This window comes from Herpailurus yagouaroundi, unplaced genomic scaffold (assembly GCF_014898765.1).
Source record: "Herpailurus yagouaroundi ecotype Mexico unplaced genomic scaffold, PumYag 191, whole genome shotgun sequence".
In the NCBI taxonomy this organism is placed as follows: domain Eukaryota; kingdom Metazoa; phylum Chordata; class Mammalia; order Carnivora; family Felidae; genus Herpailurus; species Herpailurus yagouaroundi.
Window position 1 is genome coordinate 3634602 of NW_024412422.1, and position 27457 is coordinate 3662058.

Genomic DNA, 27457 nt, shown 5'->3' on the forward strand with positions numbered 1-27457 from the left:
GCCCGAGCGAGTCCGCCGCCCGCCCGTTCGTGCCGCCGCCGCCGCCGGGCCCGGCCAGATCCTGCAGCGGAGCCCACGAGAGTCAGCGCCATGGCGGAGCAGACCTACTCGTGGTGAGTGCGGGGCTCGGGAGGCCGGGGCGCGGCGCAAGTGGGGGTCGGGGCGCCGGCGCGGCCGGCTGGGGGCAAGAGGAAGAGGAGGAGGAGGAACAGGTGCGCGTTGCGGGGGGGGAGGGCACGGGTTGGGGGTGCACGCCCCCCTCGTCCCCACCAGAGGGGGCGGCTGGCGCTGGAGGGAGGCGGTCAGCGGCCGGGGACCCGGCGCCCGAGAAGGGGGATGGAGGCAGCGGCGGCGGCGGCGGCAGCGGCCGCGGCGGATGTCATCTGGTCATGGGCGGAGCAGGTGATGGAGAAGGGGAGCATGACCCCAAAGGTGGGAGGCCCGCGGATGGGAAGTTGAATCCCCTGGGCACCCCGGAACTGACTTGAGGGGGTGGCTCCCGGGCAGGAGGAATTGAAAGGGTGGGCAGAGGCGGGCCGGGGCAAGGGTGAGCCCCTGGGTTGCGAGGACGCTGGTGGGAAAAACAGGTGATAAAAGAGGACGAAGTTGGAAGTTGTGAGAGAGGAGGAGCCGTCTAACTGGGACCGCTGCTCAGCACCTGGAGGGCGAGTGAAGGGAGAGTTGGTAAGGTGGGCAGAGGCCCGGGCATGACGGAAGGGTTAACGGCGGAAGGAGCGTCTTGGGAGCCATGGAGGGAAGTCCCTTGTGAAGAGTTTGGAAGGGGAGCCTGTTTGGATAACCACATTCTGGAAGGGAGGTCGTTGGTGGCAGTGGGGCATGCGTAGAATCTTTGTGAGGGTCGGTACTCTGTTCTTCAGAATTTAAAGTGGCCTGGTGCCCTGGGTCAAGTGTGGAGATGGGAGATCTGCAAGATCTGCCCATTTTTATAGGACTTTTAAAGTTATTAAATAGCTTATTAAGGACTGAGAAGCGTTACTATGTAGTTTATAGAGTGAGAACATACCTGTCTTGAGAAGGGAGTGCGGTGTTTGGGGAGAAGGGGATGAGAGGCCTCCCTGTAGCATGTGGAGGTGGAATATTTGCAGGAGGGGTTGAGGGAATGATGATAGTTTCCTTGAAGGGTGGAAATTGGATAGTGCCGAGGAGGTAGTAACGGGAGGGCGAGGAGGCAAGAAATGGGATGATGGTGTGGGGATGGGGAATCCGGTTGCAATCTAGAGAGATTGAAGATGGTTTGCCTTTGGTTTGAAGCAAATTTGACTTGGGACAGAATTGTGTGCTTTCCCTTGTTAGAAAAGAGCACAATAGAGTAGGAAGGCCAGGGCATTTGGAGTTGGAAGACTTGGTTTGGAGGTCCGGTTCACCACTAAGTTGCTTTATAACTGGGCAGGATAGTAAGTTCTCCATTTCTTTTCCCCTACTACTTGATAGGAGAATTGCCTTTTTCTTGGGTTGTAAAGATTAAATGAATAACTTTACAAAGCACATGGCAAGCTGTAAAGTGTTACATTTTACTACATTATAGTTGGGGAAACAGAGAATGGGTAATAAGTGAAAACAAAGAATGGTTTTAGGTGGAGGGCTTTAATTGAGCGGATGCTTTGTGGTGGTTGGCGTTAGGATAAGTCAGGAACTCGTTCTGTCTTCACAGAGGGAAAGAGGGTTGATGGTTGAAGACGATCATTCAAAAGGGAACCTCAGTGATGTGTATACAAGCTCAAAAAGAAGATAACGGAAAGACTGAAATAAAGTAACACTAAAAGAAGAATTAAAACGTTGGTAAACAGTTGTGACCGCATATGTATTTTTAAAAGCTGTTTAATTGGATAGTTTTGAGCAACAGCGAGCTGCCTCTCCCTAGCAGGTAATAAGGAACACAGGATTGCGGCTGGAGCTTTCTTATGGACAGAGTGAGTTCGCCTTGTGGTAGCTAACTCATCTCAAGCTCTTAACACTCTGGCCCAGCTGAGAGTCCTGATGGCTACCCTGCTTTGTGCTGTATACAGGCCACGGATGGTTGGAGGAAATACACTGGCCAAGAAGTGGGGGAAATGAGAGTGTTTCACTAGGTAGGTTGGCCACACACTGTCTCTGTGTGATGTTGGACAGCTCTGCTCGTTCAGTAGGGACTGTTTTGCGAAGTTTGATAGTTTACAGTATTCATCCTACTGAAATACTTCAATCTCAGCTCCCTTTGGCTTTGCAGGCAGAGAAGCTCCTTGAAATCAGAATGCTTAGCCTGTCATCTTTAGTATGTTTTGAGATGGAGAAACTTTTTACATCATCTTGAGAGAGGGAGTTGTCTGAGGCGAGAGGACTGGAAAACCAGGCAGCTTTCTAAGGTTCTGATAGTTACCAGAGGTAATGATCCATGTGGCAGTAAGGTACTTGTTTAATTCTCCCAAGGCCCTGAGGTCGGTGATCACTCCCTGTTTTAAAGAGGAGGAAATGTAGGCTCAGGAGGACAAGTGATTTGTCTAAGATACTTCATCTGTGATGCTTTATTTTGTTGGACATGAATTCTCCCATCATTTTATTCATTCTCCTTGAAATGTAAGTATGGAAAAGGTATTCCAAAAGTACATGTAAAGTGAGTTTTGGAATATCTCTCATTTGCAGTATGTTTGTCACCATTCCTTAGGTTCAGGCAAATAAGAGTTTTTTTTGTTTTTTTGTTTTTTTTTAATAGACTTATGCTTTATTTGTATGTGGCCTTGAGGAAAATCAACCTCGTGGAGACCACTGTGGCAATATAGATTTGTTTGAGGGTGGAATCAGCGAAGAATGTAGAGGTCAGAAGAATGAAAATAGGTTTCTTTAGGATTTTCATATAATAAGATAATGTAAATCATAAAGCAGGATTGGCCATGAGGTGGTAGTTGTTGAAGCTTAGTGATGAGTACATGGGGGTTTATTATTTTATTCTGTATACCCGGACATATTTACATTTTTCATAATAAAAAGTTAATTTAAAAACTCTACACATGCTGTTCCTGCTGTTTTCTGATTTCTTGTGCTTGCTTTCTGTGTTGAGAAGCTTTCTGTGAGTAGGTGTATTAAGAATATGTAGGTTATGACCTGATGAATGAGGGGGCACGAGCCACCCGGGTAGTGGGCAGGTAGCTCCCTGAGCATGCGAGCTTCCACTTTGGGCACATGAAATCCATGGGGTTGCTCTGGTTGAAGGTGCAGTTTCAGTACACCCATACAACAGAAGTACAGAGTTCCCCTTGTCTATGGGGTTTACATGCCAGGACTCCAGTGGATGCCTGAAACCAAGGATAGTACTGAAGCCTAATATATCCTATGTTTTCTCTATCCATACATACTTACGATAAAGTTTAAATGCTAAATTAGGCCTAGTAAGAGATTAACAACAAAAAATAAAATAATTATGATGGCATACTATAATAAAAGTCATGTATGGTCTCTCAGAATATCTTACTGTACTGTACTCACCCTTGTTGAGATGATAGGAGATGATAAGATGCTTATGTGATGAGATGAAGTTAGGTGCATGAACATAGGCATTGTGATGTAGCATTAGGCTATTATTGACCTTCTGACAGTACGTGAGGAGGAGGATTATCTGCTTCTGGACTGTGGTTGACCCTGGTAACTGAAATCGTGGGGCCCCATGAGCCAGGGAGAGGGTAGACCTGTGTCCCCGGTCATGAGCAGGAGATAGATACATAGCCGGGTAGCAAGCACCTGTGATTGGTGTGGAGGTCAGTAGTTTGGGGGGCTTAATGCTAGTGGTTATTTTTAAAAGGTGCCCAGGGAAAAGCAAAGCAGGGACTTGTGGTGAGTATCCCAAACTTGAGTCCTTATCTGAATGTCCAGACTCTGGGTGTGATTATGGATATCATACTAAAAAATGGCTAGGTAGCAACTCAGAAAAACAAAGTTCTTGTTCTCAACAGTTGTTTTCCTCATCACACTTTCTTCCTAGCAAATTCTATCAAAATCCTGTCACCGAAGGGTTCACTGCAAGTTCCACTGAGCTGTGAAGCGTTTTCTGAACACCCCAACTGAAAGTGATCTCTTTATTGTTGATACTTGTAGCCTGCATCATTCCTCCCTTTACATGTGTGAATACCTAAGCCTCTTCATTAGATTGTAGACTCCTTGAGGGTAAGGACACTATTAACACTAACCTTTGTCTTGCCCATAGCTCCTGCTTAGGAGCTGATTGAGTCAACATGATTTTCAGGGTGTTTCATCCTTTGTTGAAAGGATTTTTTTTTAAATTTTTTAATGTTTATTTATTTTTGAAAGAGAGCGAGAGAGAGAGTGACAAGAGTGCAAGCAGGGGAGGGAGAGAGAAGGAGACACAGAATCCAAAGCAGACTTCATGCTCTGAGTTGTCAGCACAGAGCCCGACGTGGGGCTCGAACTCACGAGCCGTGAGATCATGACCTGAGCCAAAGTCGGACGCTCAACTGACTGAGCCACCCAGGCACCCTTGTTGAAAGACTATTTTAAGTGTAAAGGGAAGCTACAGTTGGATGAGTGTTTATTATAATCCATATACTTATAGAAGAGAGCTTTTGGTAACTTAGTTTCCTGGTATCACTTGCTATAAGAATGAGTAATGCCATCCTTAATAAAGTTTTAAATAAAAGCTATTGACATATGAAATTAAAGTTATTGGTAGTAACACCACAGTCTTTATCATGATTAAACCACAAGATTCTGCTTGTATCCTTTTTACTTGTTTAGTGAGGAAGTAAAGGAATGCATGTGAAAACACAAATAGAAGGTGCAAACTAGACTTTTATTAATTTGAGAAAAATACCTTGCTTGATAAATATTTTTGAGCAATTGTTTTAGCTTAAGTTCTGTGGGAAAGGGGAACTTGTCTCTCTTATTTTTATTTTTTAATTTTTTTTTTTTTAGGCTTGTCTCTTGATGGAGTCAATGCAGTACTTATTTATAAGTGCACTTGAATCTTGGTGGTAAAAGTTACTTATGTTAGGGTTAATGTTGGTGTAGGGGGGAAAGGAAATAAGTACATGTGAACCTCATTGGGATGAATTTTGTTACCAAAATAGTATCATAATAATTTATTGTGTTTTCTCCATGCTAGGGCTTTACACGCATTGCTAAGTAAGGAAACTGAGGCTCAAAGAATTTAAGTAACTTGCCAGATAACATGTAAATGGTAAAAGGGCTCAAAGTCCAGACTGACACGAAGATTCTGTCACTGAATCTACTTTCATTTCCACAGTCGCCACTCAAGCCAACCCATCTTTTGAGTGAGTTCCTTGTTAGCCTCCTCACTGGGTTCCCCCCATTCTCCACACGATGGCCCTTCTGAGTGGCCTTCTAACTCCTTGACTCAGATCCTGTCAATCCTCTGCTTTTAAAACCCTTTGGTGGCCACACTTGGAATAAAATTTAAGTTCCTTAGTAGACTTCATAGTCTCATCTTGTGTGTGTCTCCGAGGGATGACAGACCATAAACAAACTAAAAGTTACACAAGGGTAAGAATCTATTTTGATACTCTCTCCAGGGCCTGGCACGTAATGGGTAGCTCGTAAATATTTACTGAACAAATGAATGAGAATGCTTCCCTCTGGCCTACGTTTAAGATCTGCTCTAAGGATTGCATTATGTTGAGGTGATATAGTGTTATGATAATGGACTTTATCCTGTGAGGTATTTACAAATAGTGCTAAACCTGAGAGTGAGAAATAACACAGACCTCTGGAACTCACGGAAGTCACTTCTACTTTGCAGTTACTGTTGTGTGTCATTTTATCTCTAGTGATCATATCTGATTGTTGTATCTTGTGGTCATTGCATCTAATACAAGTTTTTCAGAGAGAAAATACTCAGTTGAAAATATGTCTCTAGTATTATAAACTTTAGATTTGCTCATTAAAAAAATTTTTTTTAATGTTTATTTATTTTTGAGAGAGACAGAGACAGAATGTGAGTGGGTTAGGGGCAGAGAGAGAGAGAGACACAGAATCCGAAGCAGGCTCCAGGCTCGGAGCCGTCAGCACAGAGCCCAACGCGGGGCTCGAACTCACGAGCCGTGAGATCATGACCCGAGCCGAAGTTGGCCACTCAACCAGCTGAGCCACCCAGGCGCCCCAAGATTTGCTCATTTTAAAAACATGTTTTGCTTAGAGTTAAGGTGCTGTAATAATGGTTTGGTGATGCATGATTCAAGCTGAAAATTAACCAAAACTAAAACCAAGAATTTGTACCAAAATCATTTTCCTCAGTGTTTCTTATGAAGCCTGGGGGGGGGGGGGGGGAGGGGGGAAGCTGGAGAGTTTGTAGCCATATCAGCCTATAATTTAGCAAGTAGTATTACGAATTAAAATGCCTAATGTCCGTGGATTTCTCAAAACAGATTTCTACGTGACCACTTATTTTAGAGATGACAAATGCCACTGAATTGAGGTGTTATGTAGTTCTGTATAGTTGTATTTTACTTCAACATAATAACTTCATTTTTATTATTCTCACGTTTCATCAAACTATCTCAGGGAAAATCCAGGGGTGTTCTAAGAGGAGAGAGTGTGTCTAACCAAGTGCTGTTTTAGTTGGCTACGTTTGGCATCTGAACTTCATGTGGTTGCTGTCCCTGGCAATAGAGCCATAAGAATGACTTGATTTATTAAATTCTATAATATATTTTCTGGCGTTTAATGGTTGTTTCTTGAGAGTTAAAGGGAAGTATTGGTTTTATTCGTTGTATGTTTAAAGCAAGAAATTTTTGGAACTTTGCAACAAGTTTCTGTAACACATTTTCCAATCCTCACTTAAAAAGTGAGAGGTAGAGTTCTCCTCTTCCGTAATTTTAACCTCTTAGGTGTCTAGAGGGGCTTCAGGTGACCAAATTCAATTTTACAGGGAAAATCTACAGTTAGTCCCGATGATCCTCACAATGAATTCTTACCTCTCAGATTTTATTAGTAGGTCTCACTAGGTCCACAGCTTAACATAAAACAGGCCTACTCATTAGCTGTGATTAGACTAGATTGAGGACCTGTGAAAAGATTTGAAAGTATTTTTAAGATATTAGACTGATGAATATGCAGTCGCCTAATAGAGACCTAGTAGAAAATCCCATTTCTTGGTTTGTAGGTTGCACCCTAGCTTGGTAAGAAAACTCAATCATCTCTATTTTGGACTGCTGGTATTGATAGTGAAGAACTATTAAGGGATAAAAAACAAAAGTGCACTAAAGTAGAGGTGTGCCCCAGTTGTTTTTTATGTAAATTGTATTGAACGTAAGTGATGGCTCAGAAAGTATTTGATTCTGCCAACGCCATTCACTAAATTTTTGTTTGAAATTCTAAAATACGAGGATCTACTTCTGTTCTGGTTTTTTTTGAATTGGGAAACATTTGTTGGGGGGTGATTTCCATCTCTGATGAACTGTGAGCTAGTCTTGTCTTGGTCCCAGTATTATATTCTGTACAGTGGTTATGCCTGTCCTCCATAGAATTGTTGCAAGGATTCAATGAGATAATGTAAGTGCAAATGCTTTGTAATTGCTAAGTGAAATATAAAAAGCAAGGTATTTGTTCTCTACATTGTAAGATCCAGACAGGTTCCAGATACAGGTTCCTCACTACAGAAATGATTTTTCTCATTTCACGAAATAACTAGCATTTAACTTTGAGATGTTCAAATAATGTTTTATAAAAAGAATGAGAATAGTTTGCAAATTGTCATTGATTTGTATTGTTGCCTTTGAAATGTGCTGTAAGGTCATCTTCTAGTCCTGTTTTGAAGTCCAACAAACAACAAAAACCATGAATAGAAGCTAAGTTTTTTCATAAAATAGTTTTATTTTGATCGCTTGAAGGCAGTTTCCTTCATAATGTATTCATGTGAGGGGAAGAGAGCAGTGATATGGATAAACCTAGTCTTTTCCTGGTTTTCTCTGGAATGGCCAGGACACTTGGACCCTAAAATGTGTGAGGAGGGGCTGTTAGCAGTTTCTCATCTGTTTCCCTACTCCGAACCAGGTCTGCCAGGCACACCCATTTCCCCTCATCTGAAGGCCTCAGATTTTGGCTTCACTCTTGACCTAAATAGGACATGTGCAGCAAAATTTTAATTGTTTCTTCAACTTAGTTATACAGACATTTTGACTTAAGTACAGTACTTGACTTTGTTGTTTCCTTGTCTTAAGTTTTGCTTGAGTTGTCTAGCTTTACTCTCCAAATCTGTAAATCTTCAGGCTTTGCCTGACAGCCTTAACTTTTAAACATTGGACTGTATGCTTTACTGACTTTATAAACCCCCAGAAATTTACATTCATTTCTCAAAAATGCTTGGAAAAATACTACTACTAGAAGTAAAAGTTAGTTTAAGAGAGTGAATTCTTTTATCTATGCATTGATTAGTGCAAGCACCAATACCTTAAAAATATTTTCAAACATTGGGGCGCCTGGGTGGCTCAGGCGGTTAAGCGTCCGACTTCGGCTCGGTTCATGATATCGTGGTTTGTGGGTTCGTGCCCTGCGTCGGGCTCTGGGCTGACAGCCTGCTTCCAATTCTGTGCCAACTTCTCTCTCTGCCCCTCCCCCACTTGTGCTCTGTCTCTCTCTATCAACAATAAATAAACGTAAAAAAAAAAAATATTTTCAAACACAGCTTTCAGAGGGGCTAAGTCTAGTCTTGTTACAGAAATGCCACCTGATACTGCTGCAAGGCTAGCAGAGTGAAAGATTTGAGATAAGATCAGTTAATTAGGAGGGAGAGAATAGAGAGGGCAGAATGGAAGACCGGAAGTTGAGGCTTGGGAAACTCACAACTGAGAATGGGAGGAAGAAGAGGAATCAAAGGAAGTTCCATCAGAAGTAGGGTAATTAGCAAAGCTCCATGGCAGTGAAAGAAAAGGCACAGAGAATTTGGGGGGGCAAGAGTGTAAAAAGCTACAAGGTTCAAAGAGAATGAAGAAAAAACAGGCTACTGAATTTGCAAAGGAAGTCATTAGTGAAAGTGCACTAATAAAGATCAGAGTAGTGAGGGTGAAAGGCAAATTAGGGAAGGGTAATGAAGAAATAAAGGCATCCTTTGAGTACTGGCCATTTGTTTGCCAAATAAGATGGGAAAGATGTAAGGAAAGAGTATGCTTGGTATAGACGGGGCCATAGGGTCTTCTGTTTTTATTGATAAGGTAGAGAATTGTATATTTGAAGCCAGGGAGAAAGAGAAATTGATCTTGGAAAGAGATTATTATTATTTTACTGTAGTTTAAATTTAGAGATTTTTATTTATTTATTGCAGTCATGGATTTCAGTTAGGAGTTGTGAAGGGAACTTAATGGGAAATGAACAACACTTAATGGGGATGTGACATTTAGTCTTTGATTCTTTGGATCTTTACATTAGTACTATTTCGGACTGTATTTCATTTGGATGTCTTGTTTTCGTGTGTGTGTGTGTGTGTGTGTGTGTGTGTGTGTGTGTGTGTGTGTGTTAATTGTGTCCAACCTCTTTGGTCATTTGAAACATTGTTGCCTTGTAATCCTACTTCCCTGTATTTTCTTTAAAATACTTGTTATTTCTGCCAAACTGGATTACTCACTGTTTCCCCTTTTATTCAAGCTCTTATACCTGGTTAGCCTTTCTCCCAAGTCTCTAAATATGTAAGTCCTATGCATCTTTGAAGGTCCAGCTGAAATGCTTTCCTCTTGTTACAGAATCTTTTTGATTTGTCTAGAAGAAATATTCTTCTGATGCCTGTAGTTCTTTATCTGATCCTGCCATGTGGCAGCACTTTGATGATTTTCTGACCTTGCATTGAATATATTTATGTGGCTATCTTCCTGCCTTGACCGTGAACTCTGGGTAGAGGCTGAGGTTTTCTTTTTTTTAAAGAATGAATGTTTTAGAGGTGACATTTGCCAGGTGCTGGATTTTAGAATATAATGTTTCCTTAAAAATATAATGAAAGGGCACATAGAAGAGAGGAGAGAATACTTACCTAACATCTCACAGCTCTTTGAAGAAAATACAAAAGTAAAATTGTTATTGTTAAGTTGGATCAAGTGCTGTGGCCAGATTTGCCTAACTTTCTAATATCCGTATAGCACCTTGAGAAGGAAAGTGGCTCAGCCCCCGAACCAAACACCTATGGGAGGCGTTTACAGAGGACCACAGGCTCTTTAGAGTCAGCGTCTTCGTTTATCTGTCTTCTTCAACTTGACTGCAGACCAACTGCTACCAATTTATTTATACTTGATCTCCCAAACAGGCACTTTGTGATATAATACTATTTTTTTTTAAGTGGAGAAGCTCTGCTTTTTTTTTTTTTTTTTTTGGTAATTAGCAGGGGACGAGTTTCAGTCACATGCTCAAATGAAAATATTTTGCGGGAAACTTCCTTTGAGGTATGAGGAGCAATAAGTTATGTGGAAACCAGCTTCTGAGCAATTTAACATTTTCTCTCTTGCTTCTATTTCAGAGTTTCATATTCCTTGTATTTAAGCTTTTGTTTAAAGAGTTTATAGCATGATCAGTACCTCTGAGTTACAAGAGAAATGTTTATATTATTGGTTGCATTCACATGAGTGTCTTTTTAAAATTGCATTGCAGTGTTCAGGTACAATTTGGTGGTGGTATAGGAGATATCTGTAAGGGATTGGATATCAGAAGTTTAAGAGAGAAATTGTTTTTGGAAAGTAATAGATTTTATAAGTAAGGATCTAAAAGATATATTTCTGATGATTTATCTTAAGAGGATTTTATCATATTTTTCCTTAATTTTCTTTACATTTTATCTGAAAATATTCAGTTCCTTCATATTTTTGTTGCTTTTACTATCAAGAAAGTATATATGTCTCACAATAATATTATTTGTTTCAATTTACAAATTGTTCCTTATGTTATAAAGAATGAACCTCCAATGTAGTCTAATGTTTAGATTAAAAATACAATTTTTTTCTGGAAAAAAATGATGCTAATTTTTTTTTAAATAGAAACTTATTTTGCCTTCATCTTTTCCCTGTTTTTAAGAGACTGTTTTCTCTTTTAACTCATTTCTTTCTCTTGTTTAATAATTGTAATTCAGAAAGGGCAATTAAAAAAAATCTCGGTCTAGTGAGTGCATATTTTAAATTGCATAGATACAGCAGTCAGTGCCTCAATCTTAGTTTAGAGTTCAATAACCTAGTCGTCTGGATAGGGATAAATCAGGAGTTTGGGGGATTAGAAATTTGTTTTTGTTTTGCACCTTTGTATGCTGTGCAATGGTGAAAATAACTGACAGACCTAAGGATGATATATTAGGCTGGTATTCATGGATAGCAAAGGTTCCAAGACCTAATGCTAAAGGTTACCAACCAATTTAGAACAAAAGGGACTAACAAGTAGAAGTGAGAGAGAACAGTGAATAGCAGATGTGATTGGACAGTAGAAGCAAGGCAAAGGTTACGAGACTCACGCATCAGGAAACTCAAGTAGTGAGACCAAATGGAAAAGATAGCCAGCTACTAGAATAGGAAACTCAGCCAGAGTCATCATGTGGCAAAGGTGCAAATAGCCCCATACATCTCTGCAAATCCAGCTTTGTGCTTCAGTTTAGGCTTACCAAGTTGATAATGAGTCAACATATATATATATATATATATATATATATATGTATTTTTTCTTCAATTTTAGAAACAATTTGTCTCCTCTTCATTCCCATCGTTGTCCCTAGATGACCCTTATTTGTGTTCCCTTAGTACATCGTACTTACCTTTTTCTTTTTTTTTTTTTTAATTTTTTTAACGTTTATTTATTTTTGAGACAGAGAGAGACAGAGCATGAAGGGGGGAGGGTCAAAGAGAGGGAGACACAGAAGCGGAAACAGGCTCCAGGCTCTGAGCCATCAGCCCAGAGCCCGACGCGGGGCTCGAACTCACGGACCGCAAGATCGTGACCTGAGCCGAAGTCGGCCGCTCAACTGACTGAGCCACCCAGGCGCCCCCCGTACTTACCTTTTTCAATTGTTGTTTGTTTCCTTGTAAAGTATTGAGGGCCTGATTATATTTTGTGTCTTTATCCTCAGTGGCTTGGCACATAGTTTATTTAAGTGTTATTCTAGGGGCACCTGGATGGCTCAGTTGGTTAAGTGTCTGACTTTGGTTCATGTTGTGATCTCATGGCTTGTGGGTTTGAGCCCCGGTTCGGGCTCAGTGCTGAGAGCCCAGAGCCTGGAGCCTGCTTCAGATTCTGTGTCTGCCTCTCTCTCTGCCCCTCCCCTGCTCGTAATCTGTCTCTCTCAAAAATAAGTAAACATTAAAAAAATAAATATTCTGTATTTTATTTTTTAAAATAACCCTAAAAGTAAAATTAGTAAGATGGAAGGTTATGTGATATCTTCTGTTGCTTTCAACTTTCAGTTTAAGAGCTTGAAGGGACAAGCATCGAATATCATTTGGGTCTATAGGTCAGTCTTTTACACTAAGTAATTGAAAATATTATTGTTGAAGATGTTAGGCTGGACCTACCTTGGTTATAACTAGTTTATGGAACCTCTTCAAAATACAGTGGGAGAATTGATCACTGTGTTGGTTAGCTGTTGCTGCAGTAATACTGCATAACAAATCATCCCCACACCCGGTGGCTTAGAGTAGCAGTCTGCAGGTTGGCTGGGCACCTTTGCTTCTTGCTTCAGATCTGTAAGTCAGTTGGGCGGCTCTGCTGCATGTGTGTTTAATTTGGGGTCTAGACTGAATGGGCAGTAGCATCTGCATGGGTGTGTGGGGGGGAGTTCTTCTCATGACAGTGGCAGAAGCATAGGAGGGCAGGTGGAAACCTACAAGACTTCTTGAGGCTCAGGCTCAAAACTGGCATACTGTCATTTCTGCTTCATTCTTTCAACCGAAGCAAGTCTTTGGTGGAAACCAAAGACAAGGAGCCACAAAACTAAATCTTCCCCGTTTGTGCAAAATCACATGGCTACAGAGTAGATTCTGGGAGAGGCGAGGAATTAGTGCCAGTAAAAGCAGTCAACCACAGTTGGAAGTTCCCACTTCCCTTTCATGTGACTAGGTGTCACTTTTTCATTTTGTTCTAAAATGAAGCATATCATATAGTCAGATTTCATGTAGGTCTCTTTCTCTAGCATTCAGGTTTTCTCTCTAATCTTTTATATTTTTAAAATAGCATTTTTGAGGTATACTTCACATACCATATAATTCATTCATTTAAAGTGTACGTCTGGTGGTCCCTGGGTGGCTCAGTTGGTTAAATGTCCTACTGAGCTCAGGTTGTGATCTCACAGTTTGTGAATTTCAGCCCCTCATCAGGCTCTGTCCTGACAGCTCAGAGCCTGGAGCTGTTTCGGATTCTGTGTCTCCCTCTTTCTCTGCCCCTCCCCTGCTCTCACTCTCTCTCTGTCTCTCTCAAAAATAAATGAAATATCAAAAAATAAAAATAAGTGTACATCCAGTGGTGTTTAGTACATTCACAGAGTTGTGGGGCCATTGCCACAATCAATTTTAGAACATTTTTTTTCCCACCTCCAAAGAAACCCTGTCATTAGAAATTACTCCCTTTTCCCCCTTCTCCCTAGCTCCTGGAAGCCACTAATGTACTTTTGGTTTTTATGGATTTGCCCATTTCCTATAAATGGAATAATACAATATGTGGTCTTTTGACTTCTCTTAGCATGCTGTGTTCAGGATTCATCCATGTTGTGGCATGTATTGGTGCTTCGTTTCTTTTTATTGCCAAATAATATTCCATTTTATGCATATACCATATTCTGCTTATCTGTTCATCAGGTGATGATTGTTTTCATTTTTTGGCTATGATGAATAAATGCTACTGTGAACGTTCATGTAAAAGCTTTTGTGCAGATGTATATAAATTTACGTTTCTCTTGGGTAAATACCTGGGAGTGGAATTGCTGGCTCATTTTGTTTCTCTGTGTTTAACATTTTGAGGAACTGCCAAATCGTTTTCCAAGACAGCTGTACATTTTACATTCCTACCCACAATGTTTGAGGGTTCTGATATCTTCACCTCCTCACCAGCACTTGTCATTGGCCATGTTTTTTTATTATAGCCATCCTAGTGAGTGTGAAGTGGTTCTTACTTGTGTAGTGTTTATATTTAAGGGTTTATAGAGGATAAAAGCAGTGGTTTAAAATGTTAGATCTGTTTGCACTTAACAGGGTAGTACCAGAGTTGCCAACTCAGTTTTAATTACCTAAAAAAAGGTAAATTGAGGGGAAAAAAATATAATATTTTGACTCAGATTTTTCTTCAGGCTACTCCTTATTTTACATGCTAGAATCATTTAGCAAGAGATTAACCTCAGGTGATTGTTAAACTAGTTCTTTACCTTTGAGTAAGTGAATGCCCAGATTACTCCGGCAGCCTGCTGTGTCATCAGTAGTCTTGGGACTGTGACTGGTTTAATGACTGAAGTTGTTGTTTTTTTTTTTGGGGGGGGGGCGCCGGGGTTGCATGGAGGGGAGTCCTCTGTATCTGTTCTTTGCCAGCAAGGTAATCACTAGAGGAGTTAGTTGTAAAATACGACCTTTTTTGGGGCAGCACTGTTCAATACAAATATAATGAGGTACACATGTAATTGAAAATTTTCTAGTAGCTGCATTAAAAGCAAAAAGAAACTCATGAAATTAATTTTAATAATATAGTTTATTTAATCCAGTATATAAAAATATTTATATCATTGATTATATGTAATCAAAACAAAAATTAAGATGTTTTACATTTTTTTAGTACATAGTCTTTTCAGTTCAGAGTAGCGACATTTTAAAAACTTAACATCTACAAGTGGCTGGCAGCTGCCATATTGAACAACAAACACCATTCTGGAGGTCTAAGAGCTTATGATCTGGATTTCTGCTCACATGTATGATGATCTGTATCATTAGGAAAAACAGATGAGTGCTTGATCAGCCTGTATTTCTAGTTTCTCAGTTTTATGTTGTTACTGCCTTTTCTTTTTTTAAATGTGGAAGAGAATCTTCAGAGGGGTACAGAGAGACCAGCTCCTTACAGCTCAGATTCTTGGCTGTGAGTAGAGATTAGTTAACAGGACAAAGAAGAACTGTGGTCTCCCTCATCATTAAGGGTGTGGACCAGGTTCTGTAGTTCTTGGCAAGTGAAAGAACTGCTACCATTTGGTTCTTATTCTAATTGTTCTTGTACATTCAGGGTCTCATTTGGCCTGCTGTTTATCAGTTATATACCACTCGTACTGTTTGACCACATAGTTCTCTCTTGGTTAGACAAAATAAGGCTGTGGGTTTGATCTCTGTAATTAATGACTGACTCTTTGCCTGCTGGGGCTTCACTGTAGTAACTAATGCAGAATAAATAGGATTCTCTCTTCCATGAGTTTACACTGTTGATAGAGACTGCTGGCATTTTGCCAGCAGATGTAATTAAGACCACTTCAAGAGAAGAGATTTCAGAATGGGCCATTGTATGGATGGTGTGTCCCAGTCAATCATTTGATTACTAGAGGGACTGAATTTGGTCAAGTGTCTTAATATTTGAGTGTCATTACTCATAGCTTATATTTTCTAGTTTGCCTCAGCCCTCACCACTTTCTGTTGCCTCACACAGAATCTGTATATTACTGGTTTATATCATTTACCTAGCCCCTGCAGGCAGTTGAGTGTTGACCCCCTCCTGATGTCTATGATCAGTTCTAGGTCATTGCCACAAGGGTGGGTTAGGGATAAGGAGATGGCTGATCAGTGCCCCAGTGACAGTGGATAAAAAAAAGACTTTGTCTTATGAGTACTTCCATCATGAGACACAAATACTCCGTACTTGACCACTGTATTAAGTTTTGCTGACTATTGGAGGTCTTAATGTTCTAATAAATGTTCCATCAGCTTCTTCTTTCTCTCTGGCCCCACTGCTGACTAGGGCATGGCCCCGGGGAAGTCTCACCCTCTCCATTAGTGCTGAGACCTCCCACCAGTGTCCAGATACCAGACGCCAAATTCCCTTTCTGTTTTTTTTAAAGTTCATTTATTTTGAGAGAGATAAGAGCGTGAGAGAGCAAATGAGCAGGGGAGGGGCAGAGAGAGAGAGAGAGAGAGAGAGAGAGAGAAAGAGAATCCCAAGCAGGCTCTGCACTGTCATCACAGAGCCCGATGCGGGGCTTGAACTCACAAACTGTGAGATCATGACCTGAGCTGAAAATTAAGAGTTGGACACTTAACCAGCTGAGCCACCTAGGTGCCCCTTGAGTTTTTGATACACATTATGATTTTGATAATTTCCAAGTTTAGTTTGACACTTGTTCATTAACTTCATTTTTGAAATGTGCTTGAAAGAGAGAAATAATGCTTTTTAGTTTAGAATTTGAAATGCTTTGATTTATTGGTATTATAAAATATTCATTTAACAGTTGTTTTACCTGTTCTCAACTGAGTGCACAGACTGCAGTGACTAAGCTCCAAGTTGGTTGGCTCATCAGTGGGGATAGAATTGGAAGCCTTACTTCTTCTCTGGTCTTAGGCACTAAATAATTCCACTCTTCCGGTGGTAAAACCTAATTTAGACTTCTTCTGATGGCAAAAAAAACAAGCCCTAACTGACATGAAGTTCATTATATTACCTGTTTATCCCTGTTAGGGTGACTCTTTGCTTTGCTGCAGAAATATTTGTGTTTGGTTATGGGGTACTGCCCGAAACCGTGCTAGGGTAATCCTAGTACAGGTTCTGTGTTTTCTTTTTCGTGGGTGTGTGTGTGTGTTGCCTTTCTAAAAGCCAAAAAGGGGTGCCTGGATGGCTCAGACAATTAGGCATCCAACTCTTGATTTCGGCTCTGGCCATGATCTCACAGTTGTGAGATTGAGTCCCACATTGGGCTCTGCCCTGAGCATGTAGCCTGCTTAGGATTCTTTCTCTCCTCCTCTGCTCCTCCCCTGCACTCTCTCTCACAAAATAAAAACAAAAATAGATTTAAAAATCAGGATTCTGAAACATCCCTGGCTGCAAGAGTATCAGATGAGGAATTATGGAACTCTAGTACTACACATTTTATTGGTGCAGTTTTAGAAAATGTAGATAAACAGAAAAAGAAAAGAAAAACACTTCTACCTACCCCCCCCCCCCAATCCCTCATTAAATTTGCTGTGTATCTTTCAGGTCTTTTAAAAAATGCATATGCTTGTGACTGTTGTTGTTTAATTACACACTAGTTCATAAAAAATCAGAAATCTTGAGTAAGTAGTAATAAAAAAAATTATCGTTACCTAAAATTTAACTTACCTAGAAAATTCATGGCAACATTTCATGGTACCCTTCTGGGTATTATAGGAAGTATAGATTATTTTTTACACAAAAATAAGGATAGATTCATACTGTATTTTCCTTCTTGTGTCAAACTTAATATCTACAGAAGAATAAATGTTCTGTGTATGTTAGTTATGAGACATAATAAACACTCATGAACTTCACCAACCACCTAAAGAACTGCAGGATTATGAGTACTTTCTTGAAGCACCTGTGTGTGTACTCCTTGATCCCTCCTCCTACCTACCCTCCTCCCCGTCACGAATGTGATGTTTAACATTCCCTTGTTTTTTAAAAAACTAGTTTTACTATGTTTTACTGTATGATATAATGTTTATTTTTACTTTAATTTTTTACAGTTCAGTATTGTAAAGATATATATGGTGTCTTTTATAATTTGCTTTTTTAAAATCAATATTATTTCCAAGACGTGTCCCACTTTGTGTACTCATTTTCCACTAATGTATAATATTCCAGCCTGTGAATTATATCATAATTTATTTATCTATTTTCCTGTTGACGGATATGTAGGTTTCCAGTTTGGAACCGTTTCAAAGATTTCTGCTGTGAACATTCTTATATATATTCTTGGTGTTCTCTCTTTTTTTTTTTAATGTTTATTTATTTCGAGAGAAAGAGAGCGAGCGAGCGAGCACGCAAGCACTAGCATGGGGAGAGGAAGAGAGAGAATCCTAAGCAGGATCCACACTGTCAGTGCAGAGCCTGACGCGGGACTCAGTCTCACAAACTGTGAGATCATGCCTGGTGTTCATGTTTGAGAGTTTTCCTACGATCTATCCCTAGGGCTAGAATCTAACCATCTCTCCTAGGTGAGTGCTTTTGTGTCGTAAGAAATCCCTCTCTGGCCTGAGGTTTTAAAGGTATTCTCCTGTATTTTTTTCTAAATTGGAGTTAGTGTTAATACTTTGCCTTTCATGTACAAATTTTTAATCTAAAATCTAGATTAAATTTAGAATTTTGTCTAAATTAAGATGGATTTAGTTAAGACTAAGACATCTGGAATTGTTTTATTTAACCATAGGGTAATAGGACTATAAGATTATTAATTATATTATTATATCCTGTTAGTAGAGGATAATAGGAATCCACTTGTCACAGCTACATTTATTGATAGTCCCTTCTTTTCTCACTGATCTCCGATGTTACCTCTGAGACTCTTTTTGGTGTGTTTAAGTAATGTTAGATGGTAAATAGTACTTTGTTACTAAACAGCAAATAGTATTTTGTTATCTGCCTTTTTTTCTATTTAAAATACCTTGAACATCTTTTCAAACCATTAAATATAGGTTAGTTTTTAGTGTGTACATAATAGACCTTCTTTATTATGTCTTATTCATTCATGATCCTCCAGTCTCCCTCTCCAGGAAAATATAGCCAGCTTTCTCTCCATTCTTCTAGAAATGTGTGCTTGAAAGCACATGTATAAGTATAATCCTGTGTAATCCTCCATTTTTATTGTGGTAAAATATACAAAATATAAAATTTTCCATTTTAACCATTTTTAAATGTGCAGTTAGTTCAGTGGCATTAATGAGTGCATTCAAATTGTGCAACCGTGGTGTCACCACCACCCATCTCCATAGCGTTTTCATCTTACAGAATGGAAACTCCATACCCATGAAACACTAAACACTAATTCCTCATTCTACCCTCCTCCCTTCCCTTCCCCTCCCCTTCACTGTCTCAGTGAATTTGACTACTGTAAGTATCCCGTCTAAATGGGGACATACACTATTTCCCCTTTTGTGTCCAGCTTATTTTGTTTAGCATAAGATCTTCAAGTTTCATCCATGTTGTCGCATGTGTCAGAATTTCCTTCCTTTTAAGGCTAAATAATACTCAATTCTGTGTATATGCCACAGTCTTCTAATCCGTTATCCTTCTGTTGGCTTTATATTATTGAATAATGCTGCCATGAACATGATTGTACAGATATCTGTTCAAATCCCTGCTTTCAAATCCTTTGAATATATACTCAGAAGTGAGATTGCAGATTGTGTGGTAATTCTTAGTTTAATTTTTTGAGGAACTGTCACATTATTTTCTATGGCAGCTGCATCATTTTACGTTCTCTGCAGTGGTGCATAGGGTTGCAGTTTTTCCACATCCTCTCCAACACGTGTCGTATTCTGTTTTTTGATCATTGCCATCCTAATGGGTGTGAAGGGTATCCTTGTGGTTTTGATTTCCATGTTCCTAATGATTGATGGTGTTGAGTGTCTTTTCATGTGCTTATTGAAAGTCCTTTGCCCATTTCTTTGCCCATTTCTTTGTCCTTTGCCCATTTCTTACTCAGGGTGCTTGATTTTGTTGTTGAGTTGTAGTTGTTTATATATTCTGGATATCAGTCTCTTATCAGTCCTATGATCCGCAAATATTTTTTTCCCATTCCATAGATTGTGTTTGCACATTGTTAATAGTTTACCCTGGTGCACAAAATTTTTAATTTTGATGTTTATTTTTTTTTTCTTGTTGCCTGTTTATTTTTGCTTTTGGTGTCCTATCCAAGAAATCATGGCCGAATCCAAGGTAAGGCTTTTCCCTTGTGTTTTCTTCTACGAGTTTTCTTGCATTGGCTTTTATGCTTAGGACTTTGATCTATTTGGGATCCATTTTTTTTTATGGTAAGCATTCAACTTCATTCTTTTGTGTAATCCCTTTTTGATGAAGTGATAGTGTGTTCTACACACTGTCATGCTATGTCTTGCTTTTTTCACTTAGTAATGTATCTCAGCCCCACTAACTTGTTTCTTTTTTGTTCTATCCAGCATTCAGTTGAACAGTGTAAGTCAGTACGTAGGAGAGCTTTTTGGGTATGGCTGGCTACCTTAACGAACAGTTAAATTAAAAGAAAATCACATAGGAATGTTAAACCCAGGAATGAAAACTGAAAAGAAAAGGCAAAAGCAAGGAAGGGAGAAAGAGGGAATATAAGGGAAAAGATCATTAACTTTTGCTTTCAGGAGGACAAATGCAATTTTGTTGAAAGTTTATCAGGTTTATATATTATTAACACACTGTGTGTATATAATTTATCCTTAAATCAGTCCTCTGAAGTGTAGGTATTGCTCCCTTCCCCCGGCCATTTTACAATTGAAAAACTGATCACTCACCCAAGATTATATAGTTAATGAATGGCAGAGCTAGAATTTGAACACAGATATTTTTAACTCCAAAGCCTAGGCTCTTTGCCATTAATGGTTCTCTGAGAATAAAGGGAACCTTTAATCAAGTAAGGCTGAGAAAGGCTGCATATTAAATTCTTCTCTTGGAAATTCATCGTCTGAATTAGCATATCATGAGCTCTGGTAAGTCAGGTGGTAAAAAAGAAATCTGTTTGATTTTGTTTTAAATGTTAAAAGACACTTGCTCAGGGGAAGAGTTTGGCATCTTAACAGTACCTAGAACAATTCCCCCTTAACACTATTTTGGGAAGTTCCACTCATACTTGTGTTTTCTTTGTTGTATCAAATTTCAAGAAAGGCTAAGGACAGGAAATTAAATCCTACCCTGGTGAAGAAACAATCTATAGAATTACCTAACACAGAGCAGGCATGTAGCATTTTGGAGCTTATTTCCCAAAATCTGTAAGGTAACTCAAATGGGCAGCCAGCTGCTTTTCCAGAGGTGAATTGCGTGTGACTACAACTTCCCTTGTCCACAAGGAAATAATAAGCTCTAGCTTTATTTCATTGTGTATGATATGGTAAAATTACAATACAATAGAAGAATTTAAGAGGTTCATTTGGAAATATTTAAGAAAAAAATAACACTTTGACCCGCAGTTCTTCTTACATGTGAGCTTTCAGTTAAGGATTCTATCTTGGTCATGAATTGTGCATTTTAGCTGTACCACAGATGATATAAGCTATGATTTAGGAAATGAAAGATTGTCTCTATTATGAGTGTGCCATTTAAACATTGAACAGAAACTAGTGTCAGAGATGGTCAGCAAATGAATGAATCAGCAGCCTATTTGCATTTATTTTGCAAGAGAAAGCCATTTTTCAGTTTGAGACCCAATCCCTTGCTTAGGCATTGCTTTTAGTATTCCATAGGCCTAATCCTATCTTCATGATTTTACAGAATGTTCTTTGATTTTTCCCCCATTTATTTTTCCAAGTTCTCAAGTTGTGTAACATATCTTGTTAGTGTTTAAAAAAATTTTTTTTTTAATGTTTATTTATTTTTGAGACAGGGAGACAGCGCGCGAGTCAGGGAGGGGCATAAAGAGAGGGAGACACAGAATCTGAAACAGGCTCTGGGCTCTGAGCTGTCTGCACAGACCCCGATGCGGGGCTTGAACCCACCAACTGTGAGATCATGACCTGAGCCGAAGTCCGACGCTTAAGCGACTGAGCCACCCAGGCGCCCCGTTAGTGTTTTAATTGGAAGTACATCACGTTTATTTTTTAACTTGGACAAAATTGTCTGCTTCATGATACTGTGGCATATTCCTTTTCTGTAACTAACCAAGTTTTTCTGCATTAAAGTTTAGGTTTTTTTATACATTCACTACACCAATTAACAAATGTTTTATTCTTTTTGTTGCTGTTTTAACGGAGATACTTCCGCGTTCTTTTTCTAGCTGGTTACTACTGGTGTACAGCATTACCATTGGTTTTTGCAGACTTGCTTCTTATATCCAACAAGTATAGTAGACAAATTATTCTAATGATTCTTTGCTTAGCTTCTATACAGACTCAGGTAGCGATCTGTATATTTCAGTAGTTTTTGTAATTCTCTGTTTTATTGTCCCTTAAAAATTAATCTGGAGTAAAGAATATGTAATATGTTATTACGAATAGCTAAATCAGGTACCTCTTCGTCTGTTAAGTGGAAGACCACTAATGTTCAGCCATCAGATTTGTAATGTGGATTGTTTTAATCACATTAAAAAAGAAATCAAAAGTTTTTTATTGCTTTTTATAGAAAGGAGTGGGATTGATTGAATTTTATAATATGTAGAGTCTATTGCTATCATGACATTTTGCTCGAATCTTTCATGTGCTATCAATAGTTTTACTTGTTTAAAAAACCCTTGCATTCTTCTAACAAAAGCTATATAGTAGTTCTTTTAAATAAATCTCTTGAGGTACTGCTTTAATTGCTTAAATTTTATTTAAGATTTCTCACATCATTATTCATAAATAAGACTGTCCTGTAATTTTCTTTTTTAATTTTATCTTAACGGTTTTAAGACCAGGATAATGTTTACTTCACAGTACTTTGAGGTCAGTATGCCACATTTTTGTAAGAAATTTAAAAATTTCTGTGTAAAGCTAGGTTTGGGGTTTTAGTGCTCTTGTAGGGGTAAAGAAGAGGTGGTTGGGTAATTTGTTATCTTGGTCAGTGTCTTCTGTTACAGATTTGTTTAGCCATGTCTTTTCGTATCAGTTTTGGAATCTAATATTTTAATAGCATATCTATTGAACCTAAATTTTAAAATTTCTTTTTTTTTAATGTTTATTTTTGAGAGAGAGACAATGGGGAAGGGACAGAGAGAAAGAGAGAGAGAGAGAGAGAGAGAGAGAGAGAGAGAGAGAGAGAGAATCCCAAGCAGGTTCTGTGCTGTCACTGCAGAGCCCAACATGGGGCTTGAACTCACGAACCATAAGGTCATGACCTGAGCTGAAGTCAGATACTTATCCAGCTGAGCCACCCAGGCGCCCCAGAGTAGTTTATTTTTTTTTAAGTGGTCCAGAATATGTTCATGTTGGTGAATGTTTCAGGCACACTTGAAAAGAATGTGTATCTTGCTGCTATTGGGTGAAATAGTGTATGAATATCTATTAGGTCAAGTTGGTTTATAGTGTTCAAATCCTTGCTGATTTTTAAAATTCTATCCATTACCGAGAAACGTGTGTTGAAAGTTGCCGACTTTAGTTGCTTTGTGTATTTCTGCTTTCAGTTCTGTGACGATTGAAGCTTCGTTATTAGATACTTGCATATTTAGGATTGTTATTTAAGTCCTTTTAATGAATCGATCTCTCTATCATTATTTATATCCCTCCTAATAGTCATTGTTCCAAAATCTACTTTGCTGGTATTTATACCGCTTCATCTTTGTGTTTGCCTTCATTTGTATTCTCCCATCCTTTTACTTTTAATCTGTCTGTGTTTTTATATTTAAACTCTGTTTCTTGTGGATAGCATATGGTTAGGGCTTGCTTTTTTATCCAGTTTGACAACCTTTGTCTTTTAATTGGAGTAGACTGTTTAAATTTTCTGTAATTATATGTAATTTAATATGCTAGTATTACACATATTTTCCTTCTTTTTTTTTTTTTTTTTCTTTTTTAAGTAAGCACCATGTGCAACATGGGGCTTGAACTCATGACCTGGAGATCAAGAGGCGCATGCTTTCTGGCTGAGCCAGCCAGGCACCGCCTGTATTTTCTTTCTTGCTATTTGTTTTCTATTTGTTCCATCTGTACTTTCTTGTTTCTCATTTTTCCTTCTGTCTTCTTTTTATTAAAACATTTGTTGAGAATTTTTATGGTTTCATTTTATCTTCTTTCTTGGTTTACTTGGTTTATGTCTTTGTTTTATATTTTTCGTGGTTGATACAGGGCTTACAGTATACATCTTTAATTTCCTACCATCTGTGTTAAAATAATGTTACACCACGTCACCTATAACTTACAGGGTTTACAATGGTACAGTTTAATTTTTCAGCTGCCTGGGTTCCAAAGGCACGTATCCTAACAAGAAACAGACAAATAGAAATATTTTTGCCTTTTATGACCTAACTTTGATCTTGAGTCAGGCAGTGTTTCTCCTGCTGTATTCTGTAGGTGGAGGCACTTATAAAGATTTGCCCAGATTCAGGGAGAGGGAATATAGACTCCCCCCCAGCACCCCTCACCCATCTTAGTGGAGGAATATTAGTGTCTCATTGGAAGCAGAGCATGTGGATTGCAACAGGAGGCAACCTTTGGAAAATGCATCTGTTACACTCTCCTGTATCTCTGTGCCTCTATTATCATTCCATGTAATTTTTTGTATGTTGTAAACACCACAGTACGTTTTATTTTAAACATGTCTTTTGCTTTTGCCCACCTATTTACCATTTCTTTCACTCTTTATTCCTTTTTGTAGATCCAAATTTCCATCTGATATTCTTCTGTGTGAGGACCTTCCTTTAATGTTTGTTATAGCAGGGGTCTGCTTGTGATGAATTCTGTCACCTTTTATTGGTCTAAAAAAGCCCTTATTTTGTCTTTGTGTTTAAAAATACTTCACTGGATATAGAATTTTATGTTGGCTAAGTTTTTTTTTTCTTCAGAACTTTAGAATCTTACTTGTTTTTGTCCTGTGTGATTTCTTTCTTTTTTTTTTAATCCTACGTGATTTCTAATGAGAAGTCTACTTTCATTTTTATCTGTGTATCTGTTTGAATAGTGTGGCCTTTTTCCTTGGATACTCAAAGTTTTTCTTTTTATCAGTTTTTTTGTTTTTTGTTTTTAAGCAGTGTTGTGTGCTTTGGTGTTTTTTCCCTTTGTGTTTCTTCTGGGACTTGAGTTTCTTGGATTTCTCATAATTTTCATCAGTGTGTCAGATTTTCAGCCATTATTTCTTTGTTGTTGTTTTTTCTGCTCTCCCTTCATTTTTTCTGGACTCTAGTCATGTGTGTTTGACCACTTGACAGGGTCCCACAGGTTACTGAGGCTCTTTCCTCCCCCCCCCCCACCCCCCAATCTTTCTTTCTGTGGATAGTTTCTATATTCTGTATCTTCAAGTTCACTGTTATTTTCCTCTGCAGTGTCTCATCTCTTTTTCCCATTCAGTGTATTTTTCATTTTACCTACTATACTTTTTAAAACTCTGCAAGTTCCATTGGGTCTTTTTTCATCTATTTCTCTTTTTTCCACGTCACATTTATGTGAACCATATTTATAGTATCTGTTGTAACATCTTTGTCTTCTAAGTCCATCATGTTTATATCATTTATGGTTCTGTTTCAGTTGATTCACTTTCCTTCTGGATGTGGATCTTTTCCTCTTTCCTTTGTATGGCTGAACATTGTGAATTTTACATTTTCCATCTTTTTTGAATTTATTTAAAAAAATTTTTTATGTTTATTTTTGAGAGAGAGAGAGAGAGACCGCGTGAGCCAGAGAGAGAGGGAGACACAGAATCTGAAGCAGGCTCCAGGCTCTGAGCTGTCAGCACAGAACCCAATGCAGGGCTTGAACCCACGAACCGCGAGATCATGACCTGAGCTGAAGTCAGATGCTTAACCAACTGAGCCACCCAGGCACCCCTTGATTTTTTTTTTTAATGTTTATTTTTGAAAGAGAGAGACAGAGCGTGAGTTGGGGAGGGGCAGAGAGAGAGGGAGACACAGAATCCGAAGCAGGCTCCAGGCTCTGAGCTGTCAGCACAGAGCCCGGCACGGGGCTCAAACCCACGAACCATGAGATGATGACCTGAGCTGAAGTTGGACACTTAACCGGTTGAGCCACCCAGGCATCCCTACGTTTTACATTTCTGGGCACTGAATTCTGCTATATTCCTTTAAAGAATGTCAGACTTTATTGTCATACAGTTATTAAGTAATTTTTTGGTCAGTTTGATCCTTGGGAAGCTTGCTTTTAAGGTTTTTATGGTTGGTCACAGCAGTCTTTTTCCTTAGACTAATTTAGCCCCACTACAGAAGCATGGTCCTTCTAGTGATTCTGAGGTTTCTACATTTTGACCAGTAGGATCACAAACTAGTCCCAGCCCTGTGTGAGCTCTGGAGATTGTTGGGCTGATTGCTTTTTGGTGGTTTGCTCCCTGCTCTTGAGAAGGTTTCCGAGATTGAAGAGAATCCTTATACAGATCATCAGATCTCCACATGCATGCAGCTCCTTGCTCTTCAGTACTTTGTCCCGCAAATTCTAGCTGCAAATTCCAGGTGCTTCAGCTTCCCCGACTCTTGTCTCCTCAGTGCAGTCAGAGCCAGGAATCCTGTGTCAAATTTCTGTCCCTGCAGTGAAGTCTGGAAATTGCCTCCAGGCCGTAAAGTTTGGTCAGTCATGGAATTTACTTTCTTTGTTTCCTTTCTCTTGAGGATCACAGTCTCTGCTGCTGTTTGCCCAATGTCTAAAAACTGCTATTTCATGTGTTTTGTCAGGTTTTCTAGTTGTTTACAAGAACAGGGCAATTCCTGTAGCAATTAGAACTTTATGTTCAGAATTTCAAATCTTCCTGTTTAAATTGTATTAATACTTTCAGTGATTTAACAGTTTCATTTGCCAACAAAGTGTATGTCATTTCTACTTTCTGATTTTCCAGCTTTTCCCCCCATTTAACTTTTTGTTTTAAATATATAAAATATAAATAAGTAAGAAAATATAAATATATTTTAATATATGTTCATATAATATAAAAATAAAAAGTTATCATTTGTAAGCGTACAGTTCCATGGCATTAAGTATATCCACATTGTTGTACAACCACCACCATTGTTCATCTCCAGAACTTTTTCATCTTCTCAAACTGAAACTGAGTACCCATTAAACACGTATCACTATTCCATCCTCTCCCTAAGCTTTGGCAACCACCATTCTACTTTGTGTATCTATGAATTAGACTATTCTTAAGTACCTCATACAAATGGAATCATATAATATTTCTGCTTTTGTGACTGTCTTCTTAGCATAATGTCATCAAGATTCATCCATGTTGTAGTATGTGTCAGAATTTTCTTCCTTTTTAAGACTGACCGTTGTATGGATATACCATATTTTGCGTATCCATTTGTCTGTTTGTGGGCATGGGTTATTTCTACCTTTTGGCTATTGTGAATAATGCTGCTATGAACATGGCTTTACAAATACCTGTTGGAGTCCCTGCTTTCAATCGTTTTGAGTATATACCTTGGCCTTACTAAGTTTTATGGACACATATCCTGAGAGAAGATTGAGACATTCAGGAGTAGTTCCTAGTACTGAGTAGATTGCTGATCCAGTAAAATCCAGTTTTGAAATATTCCTATTTTTGGATTCTCAGCTGTATATTTGAAATCAACTACATTCGAAATTCTTTTGTTCCAGAAGATACATATTTCCATTCTGGTTTGTATTTAAATCGTGTTTGATTACATATATTTGTGATATGCTTAGATGTAGTATTTGTTTCTGTTTTTATAACTACTTTTATGTTGATCCATTATAGT

General features: G+C 38.8%; 1 protein-coding gene across 1 annotated transcript in view; it reads left to right on the forward strand.

The window, feature by feature from the left end:
* The first annotated feature begins 6 nt into the window (after window positions 1–6).
* SPPL3 (signal peptide peptidase like 3) overlaps window positions 7–27457 on the forward strand; it is a 138700-nt gene continuing 111249 nt past the window's right edge. Inside the window, exon 1 of the mRNA XM_040443682.1 lies at window positions 7–113. Within this exon, the coding sequence (XP_040299616.1) occupies window positions 91–113 (23 nt within the window). The 5' untranslated portion in view covers window positions 7–90. The remainder of the gene's footprint in view (window positions 114–27457) is intronic.